General features: G+C 35.2%; 1 protein-coding gene across 1 annotated transcript; it reads left to right on the top strand.

Annotated features, from left to right (window-relative positions):
- The first annotated feature begins 1,338 nt into the window (after window positions 1–1,338).
- On the top strand, window positions 1,339–8,307 carry LOC130799907 (probable methyltransferase PMT14). Its single transcript, XM_057663197.1, has 7 exons — window positions 1,339–1,716; window positions 3,200–3,893; window positions 5,237–5,447; window positions 6,194–6,476; window positions 6,971–7,357; window positions 7,457–7,534; window positions 7,665–8,307. The coding sequence occupies exons 2-7, from the start codon at window positions 3,252–3,254 to the stop codon at window positions 7,900–7,902; spliced, it is 1,839 nt and encodes a 612-aa protein (XP_057519180.1). The 5' UTR covers window positions 1,339–1,716; window positions 3,200–3,251; the 3' UTR covers window positions 7,903–8,307.
- Window positions 8,308–8,570: the final 263 nt, after the last annotated feature.

The following is an 8,570-nucleotide window of genomic DNA, read 5'->3' as shown; positions in this document are numbered from 1 at the left end:
CGGTGCGCAAAACAAAAGGGGCCGAGGGTTGTAGTTTAACAAACTTTGTATATTCTTATATGATTTGAACTTCTTGTATGACTTTCCATGATTGTAATATATCTTCGCATTATTTTCATAATTAATTTTTTCAAATCAAGCTGGTTCGTAATTGATTATTATGGAGTACATGGTATTGAACTAGTTTAATGCAGGTTGCGTTGACTATTTAGGGGAAATGAAAGAAAAAAAAAGTTAAAAGGCACAAGCAAACCGCCACATGAAGTGGCGGTTTACCAGGGACCAAACCGCCACTTGAGATGGCAGTTTGCCTTGACCAAACCGCCACTTCATGTGTCGGTTTAGTGCTTAAGGCAAACCGCCATCTCAAGTGGCGGTTTTGTCTAAAAAAATTTTAAAAAAAATAAATTTCCACGTGGACGGTATTGTGGGAAATATTTCCCACATAATGCAAAGTGGGAATTAGTTTTTTTTAGCAATATAATAGGAAAAGATTCTTATAAGTGTAAAGAAGGTCTATTTATAATATTTTCCAAAAAAAAATAAATAAAGAAAACAGTTTAAATATATTTATAACTTTTCATATTTTCTTTAAAAATCACACTTTTTCTCTTTGATAATGACATTGGGACATAAAAAATAGGAGTATATATTAAAAAGAGAGAGAGAGAGAGAGAGAGAGTAGTAGAATAATAGAAAACAAAAAAGAATAATCAGTGATTTGCGGTTTGGTCAAAACTAGGGGCGAAAGTTCGATTTGTGCGTTGATTTTATCATAAAATCAAATGAAACCAAATTTAATTTATGATTTTTCAATCGAAAACTAAATCAAAACTAATTTAAATTAATTCGGTTTTTACTTTTTCATTTCAATCCAAATTAAATTTTCAATTAAATAACAAATCTAAACTGCAAAACAAATTTAAAAAACTAAAATAGTATATCAAAAAAATTTATAATTATGGTTGCAAAATAGAAATGACAAAATGAAATTAAATAAACACTTATTTCTATTGTAAGAGCGCTTAAAATTTTTTGTTTGCATCGCCAATAAAGTCTTTTTTTTGTGTGTTGGGTTGCGCAAGGTTTATTTAACTAGTAGTATAACTCAATATAATAAGTAAGCTCCTATTTTAATTCCGCTTAAAATTTTAATTTTTAATTTTTTATAGGCTCAAATTTAACCAAAACCAAAACATTTTTATTTTGAAAATTCAAAATCAAATACAAACCAAACTTTAACCAAACTTTAATTGATCCAAACTCTACTTTGTATTCGATTGGAATTCATTTGGTTTATAATTTTTATATGAATAGCTTTTATGCTAACCGTGAATCCCAAAGTAATAACCACTTACTCCAATGATTTAATAAATCTGAGATAGACTGTTGTTTCACTGTCGGTGCCATTGGTAATGTTATATTTTACCTTAGAAACCTCGAACATTGATATGCTGAAAGTACCAATTTTAGCCTCACTTCCTTCTTTCTTGTTGTATGCCAGTAAATCTACTTCTTTCTTGTTGTATGCCACTTAATACTCCCAACAATCAATCACTTTCTCTTTAGATTCCTTCATTTCTCACTCTCTTTTTCACACTTCCATACTCATTACTCCCACTTTCATTATATCTTCTCTCTTTTCTTCTCTGTATTCATCATTTCCCTCTTAAGATCTGCTCCAATAACCATTGAAACACACCTCTTTCTAACCAGGTAAATCTCACTGAACTCAATTTCATCTTCTGGATTGTGCTGATGCAATCAATTTTTTCATGTGATTTCAAATCTCAATCTTCTGCAATTACCCATGTTGAAATTTTAGTTTTCCATGTCTTAATTTTTTGAAATCTAAGACTTAGAAACTATAATTTGTTGATTTGTTTTGATTTTGATTGTTACTTAATTGGGTTGGAACTTGAAAGATTCAAATGTGTTCAATTTTTAAGGAAAAGGGTACGAGTGGGTTCTTAGATTTGTGACTTCAATTGAACTTTATGGCTATTATGGGTTAAAGATATAAACTTGGGATAAAAATTTGATCTTTTTTAGTACTTGTTGACAAAAATCATGTCTTTTGCCGACATTTAATGTGATACCATGTGTTACAATTGAACTCCTTTTATGCTTAGTAAAGACTTGCTATTTTATCTCCTTGTTTGATTGAATAAAAGATTTATACTAGAACATATTTAGTGAGCTGAGTGAAGATTGGCTTATACTATGAAGTGATTAGCATCTGTTACTCTACATTCCTATACAATTTTGCTGGATTACTTATGTTAGGCAGTGTGGGATCCAAGAAATAAAAGTGATATAAAATTTTTTTTAAAGTAAAATGCACTTTATGGGTTTTGAACCCTAGTCGAAAAAAATACTCTAACCAACTCATGTGTGGTTTAATTACATGTATTATTTGATTGTATTTTAGATTTAAATGATGCAATTGACTTCAATGACCACACACTAGGTCCGCCCATGATTTAAGTAGTAGGGGAGCTCTTAATTGATCCATAGGGTTAGCAAAATTGTGCAATACCATGTTTTTGTTAGTGTATCGGATAATGTTTATACTTACTTTCAAGCTGGTGGTGGCAACTGTTAAGTAATTGTTACTTGTGAGGGTACCTTAGAAGTATATGATGGCATTTGAAATGGGTATGATCGAAATTTAGATGGGTGTGGTCTATCGTGTTTGAATAGGGCTACATTTTGTTTATCTTCAGGATCAACCTGTATCAGCCATCATGGGAGCATTCTATACAAAAATCTTTAGCCAATCCTTCCATCTAAACATGATTTTAGGCCTTAGATATTGTTCTTGCTTCGTTTTTGTGGATGATGATAATATCATCAATATGTTTAATGTGACTTGGGGATAAAGTACTGTGTAGGAAACGGATCAAGGTCGGTGTCGTAGTGTCTAACCATGCTTTTGATGGAGAGGTTCATCTGTCTCTTTGTCTAATTTCAACTGTCCAAGTCTCTTAAATAGTGTCACTTACTAGGGTTTATTTTAGTTGGAATGAACAGTTTAAACGAAATGCCGAATAGTTATCATTCTAACTAGACTGTCATTTCATCTTCTATGGTCTCAGACTCACAGAATAAGGCTTGGTCTTATGCATTAGTAGTTTATCATATAGTTTGTCAAATTCTGTTTGTAAACTTGCTGATGATAATTTTTACTTCTTAACAGGTGATTACTTTTTGAAGTTTGATACAACGTGGACGGAGTGTAGCTAGCTATCATGACTCCTAAACATGGTAGTCGACGTCGAGGCTCCATGTCAATATTTATTGTGCTTGGTCTTTGCTGTTTCTGTTATTTACTTGGAGCTTGGCAAAGAAGTGGGTTTGGCAAAGGGGATAATATTGCCATGCTGGTGTCCAAGGTATCCGAAAAGACCGATTGTAGTATAAAGACAGATTTGGACTTTGAGCCTCACCACAAATTTGTTGGGACTATTGAAGCCCCTGAGGAGATAGTTAAAAAGTATGAGCCATGTGATGTAAAATACAAAGATTACACCCCATGTGAGGAGCAGGACCGGGCAATGAAGTTTCCAAGGGAAAATATGGTCTATAGAGAGAGACATTGTCCCCCGGCAGAGGAAAAGTTGCGCTGTCTTATTCCAGCACCTGTAGGATACACAACTCCGTTCCCCTGGCCAAAGAGCCGGGATTATGTGTACTATGCCAACGTGCCTTATAAACATCTTACGGTTGAGAAGGCGGGACAACATTGGGTGGAATTTCAAGGCAATGTATTCAAATTTCCTGGTGGTGGAACAATGTTTCCTCAAGGTGCTGATGCTTATATTGATGAGCTTGCCAGTGTGATTCCGATTAAGGACGGTTCTATTAGGACGGCTCTAGATACCGGTTGTGGGGTATGTTTTCCTACCTATCATGTATTCTGTTTTCGTTGATGTGATTCATCCTTTTCCTTTTCCTTTTCCTTTTCTTCTATGTGTTTAGTTTTGTTGATTCTTTCTGCTCGCTAAAGATTTTGAATCTTGCCTAGTGTTCTTCAGAAAAATTGATCTGCTTTACTCAATAAATTGTCAGTTTTGTCGCGGTGAAAGAGTTGCCTTAGGCTAGTAGTCTGTAGCAAAAGTCTGATTTTCAGCGCTTTGCACTAACTATAAAAATGAAGGAAAAAAGAATTGAGATGCTTGTTCTCTGATACTGTTCCTTGGAAGTAAAATATAATTGGATTTTAGTGTCCTTGATCTTGGTTAGCCTTCTTCACTTTATGTTGGTACCTAAAAGCTCACTTCATTTTCCTTTTCAGTCGTAATTAATAGGCACAAAGAGGTAGTTGTGGATAGAGATGGGCAAATTGGTCGAAATGGACTTGTGACCCAACCTTATCTGAAAACGACCCCTAAATAAAAACGAAAGAGAACTAACTTATCGTCCAAGTTATGGACCAAACGCAAATATAATCCAACATAACATCCCACCTAAAGGCCCTAATGCTCATCTTTAATCGTAAATGACTAGTGTTGCTTTTATGTTACCGGAACTATTTTGTTAACATTGTTATTGCTGTGCTACTTCCCACAATTTTTGGATCACTCTAATAGACCCTAAGGAGCTGAGTTCAGTACGTTCTAAGTATAACTAAATAAGTACTGAGTTCCTAAGGAGCTGAGTTCAGTACGTTCTAAGTATAACTATATAAGTACTGAGTTTGGTCCTCCGCAAGATCTTTAATTAGTATGTGCTTAATATATGTCACTTTTTTAACATTTTGTAGCGATTTCTAGTTTATTTGTGGTGCAACTATGTACTATCCAACTAGTAAACAACTTCATTATAGCCCCTAGGCCCTAGACATATCAGATCAGACAGAAAGCAAAATTCAATCTTTATAGATGTCCCACTATCTCTGCAAATAATTTGATTGGTATATATGATCTAGGTTTATATTAAAAAAAAACCCCGTGATATGAATTTGAAGAACTCCTGAAAGGATGGACGAATATCTAGAATTTCCCTTCCCTCCATTTGTATAGAGAAAAAAACTATTAGAAAAAGTATTATAATGAATTTCATGTTCCTGTAGAAGTGTATCTGATTTATGCAATACCCCATTGAGCCATATTTCTCATGGGGCAATTGTTGTGTAGTGCATTGCTATTATACTTTTGAAACCCGATGATAATGCTTAATTAGGTAGCCATGGTTCATAGCGGATGAACTAACTAGTTTTTTATGTCTTTAACAGGTTGCCAGCTGGGGTGCCTATATGCTGAAGAGAAACGTTTTGGCGATGTCATTTGCACCAAGAGACAATCATGAAGCCCAAGTGCAATTTGCATTGGAAAGAGGAGTTCCGGCGATTATTGGTGTACTTGGTAGTATGCATTTGCCATATCCCTCAAGGGCCTTTGATATGGCTCAGTGTTCCAGATGTTTAATACCATGGGCATCAAACGGTGAGTACGGCCGCTGGTTTAATTGGATTTGATGAATAAATATTTCTCAAGATCTATTAAAAACTTCAAACATTCAGCCATATGGTAGTCATATTGCATAAGTTTTGGATATGTTCTTATCTTATTTAGAGGAACTAAGGCGTCTATGATATTTTAAACCAAGATTTCATTCATATGAATAATGATGTATCATCAAATGGAGGCAGACAACAACAATCGGTAGTCCAAAATAAAGTCAAGTTTGATTCATAGGCTATGTTACTCGGACCCTTCGCTTTGCTTCACATACCCGTGTCTCATCCTTGATGCTCGGACATTGTTATGGCACTTGGACATTTCATTTTAGGCATACAATTGAATAATTAGACGTGACGTACCAGTATCTGATATAGTACCCGAGTCCAAGTAACATAGATCATATGTATGCAACTATGCATGAAGACAGTAACTAGGGTGTCCCCATCAAATCTCAAAAAGCAACAGCAGTATAGCACTATACCCAGATTTTATTTCCTAATATGCTGCCCATAGCCATATTCAAGGAAATGGTTGATTCAAAAGCTTTTTCATGAATGGGAATCATTCCCACTAACAACCATAACATGTATAACATAATCTCATGAACTCGGTCCATTCTTTTCACATCTGCCCCTTGGGAGTGGTGTGGTTGGATGCGGTAGACCGTATGCCTAGCAATTTTCATATCTAGTTCCTATTTGACCTTTGTGATATGATCTCTTGCGCAGACGGAACGTATCTAATGGAGGTGGACCGTGTTCTGAGGCCCGGTGGTTATTGGGTTTTGTCTGGTCCTCCAATCAATTGGAAGACATATCATAAAGTATGGCAGCGTACAAAGGACGAATGCAGAGCAGAGCAGCAGAAGATTGAAGAGCTGGCTGAGCAACTATGCTGGGAGAAAAAGTATGAGAAAGGAGATATTATCATATTTAGAAAGAAGATTAATGCTAAATCTTGCAAGAAAAAGCCTCAAAATGTTTGCGAGGCACAAGATCCGGATGACGTCTGGTTAGATACTTCTACTCTCTTTCTCTGGTCATGTACTTTATGGTTAAGTTTGAGAGTTGGTTTTTAGGTTCAGGTACTTAATGGTTATAACTAAAAAAAAGTTCTAATCACATAATAGGAATTAAGGATAATTTTAGCGGTCAATGTCATGTAACCGTTTTCTCAAAATTCGTTAAATTCAGGGCACATATTTTTGTACCTTTTAGAATTATGTCGATGGGGCTAGAGATTTATGGTTCTTTTTGTTTCAGTATATAATGGACTATATTAAAATGACTCATTAAATCATATACACGTCTTAGCTATGTACTAACAAGAGTCAATCGGAAACAAACTCGCTGTAGGGTAAGGTTGTGTACATCTGATCCCTCCAAACCCCATCTAGGTGGGAGCCACTTAATGACGTTGGGGCATTAGAATGTTATTTACTTATTGAGGAAATTTTAAAAAATAATGATAAATACATGTAACTCAAAGAAGAATGCATAATACAGGTATAAGAAATTGGAAACATGTGTGACACCTTACCCTGAGGTTTCAAGTACAAATGAGGTAGCTGGAGGAAAGCTGGAGAAATTTCCTGCGAGGTTATTCGCAACACCCCCCAGAATTGCCAAGGGATTGATCATGGGGGTCACAGAAGAATCATACCAGGAAGACAGTGCGAAGTGGAAAAATCACGTCAAAGCTTATAAAAACCTCAATAAATTAATAGGATCCTCCAGGTATCGCAACATTATGGACATGAATGCAGGCCTTGGTGGTTTTGCCGCTGCACTTGATTCGCCTAAATTATGGGTGATGAACGTTGTACCTACTATTGCCGACAATACTTTAGGAGTGGTATATGAAAGAGGTCTCATTGGATTATATCATGATTGGTATGCAACACAATTCTATTCGTTTTGTTCCTTCAATGATCGTTTAAAATCTGATCGCTAAATTTGTTTTTTCCGATGTATAATTATCTGCTTTTCCAGGTGTGAGGGATTTTCTACGTACCCAAGGACGTATGACTTAATTCATGCTAATCGTTTGTTCAGCATGTACCAAGATAAGTAAGTGTCTTCTGTAATCTATGTTTGAGAACATTTTTTCTTCGCGTGTTTTACTGACTGCTTTTGTTAGACCTCTAAAGTCGTTTCAAGCCATTGATCGAAATTCTAATAGCTTCAATGTTATGCGTAGGTGCGAGTATGAAGACATACTTCTAGAAATGGACCGAATCCTCCGCCCAGAAGGTGTAGTTATCTTTAGAGATGCAGTTGACCCTCTAAATAAGGTTAAGCAAATCGCTCGAGGCATGAGGTGGGATCTCAAGTTGGTAGACCATGAAGACGGTCCTTTTGTTCCGGAGAAGATACTCATTGCTGTAAAGCAATATTGGGTTGCGGGTGAAAACAATAGTACATCAAGCAATCGTTAATCAACTTTTACAAAGGAAGGCTATAAAACCTTCCTAAAATAGGCGCATCAACCGGAGAAGACGTGTCGAGTTCTTCATATCACTTGAGCAATGGAGGTATGATTCTTTGCATGTTTTTGATTTACTTTGTTACATTGTTTTATATTATAGGTCACCATTGCATTCAAGAAATGTAATATTCTAGGTGAAGTTATATTTTGTGGAAATGGTAGGGTCTCAAAGATTTAGACCCTTTAGATTTATGTATGCTCATACCTAAAAATAGGTTTGAGATTTTCTACTTGAAATGTAGCATTAATGAAACAATTGTGAGCTAAAAAAAAAAAAAAAAAATCATAGTGGCCCATATATAATTTATTTTGAGGCATAATTTTGAATATTTGGATGAACCCACCAATGATTCTATGTCTCTTTTAAATCTTAAATTCCTCTACCTTCCCCCTTTTGTTATCAAATATTTTGGTTTTGTTTTGAATTGTGGCTTAGAACTCAATTTTGAAGAATCTATTTATGAGACACAGAATATTTACCACATCATGCATCATTCTAATGCTCCACATATTTAACACAAAGTGTCATAAGACAAAAATGTCTTTTTGGGGCGTTTGGTAAAATGGAAGCTTGGTATAAAACAGCTTATTTGAAGCATTTTGAAGGTTTGAATGGTT

Source organism: Amaranthus tricolor, chromosome 14, assembly GCF_026212465.1.
Source record: "Amaranthus tricolor cultivar Red isolate AtriRed21 chromosome 14, ASM2621246v1, whole genome shotgun sequence".
NCBI lineage: Eukaryota > Viridiplantae > Streptophyta > Magnoliopsida > Caryophyllales > Amaranthaceae > Amaranthus > Amaranthus tricolor.
The sequence above is the reverse complement of the archived record's forward strand: the minus strand, read 5'-3'. Positions and strand labels throughout refer to the sequence as shown.

What these genes read in the sequence shown, in the direction of transcription:
- LOC130799907 (XM_057663197.1), top strand. Translation starts at nt 3,252, where the DNA reads ATGACTCCTAAACATGGTAGTCGACGTCGAGGCTCCATGTCAATATTT. An exon ending in CAAGATCCGGATGACGTCTG is followed by an intron (nt 6,477 to 6,970) that starts GTTAGATACTTC and finishes TGCATAATACAG; the next exon opens with GTATAAGAAATTGGAAACAT. An exon ending in ATTGGATTATATCATGATTG is followed by an intron (nt 7,358 to 7,456) that starts GTATGCAACACA and finishes CTGCTTTTCCAG; the next exon opens with GTGTGAGGGATTTTCTACGT.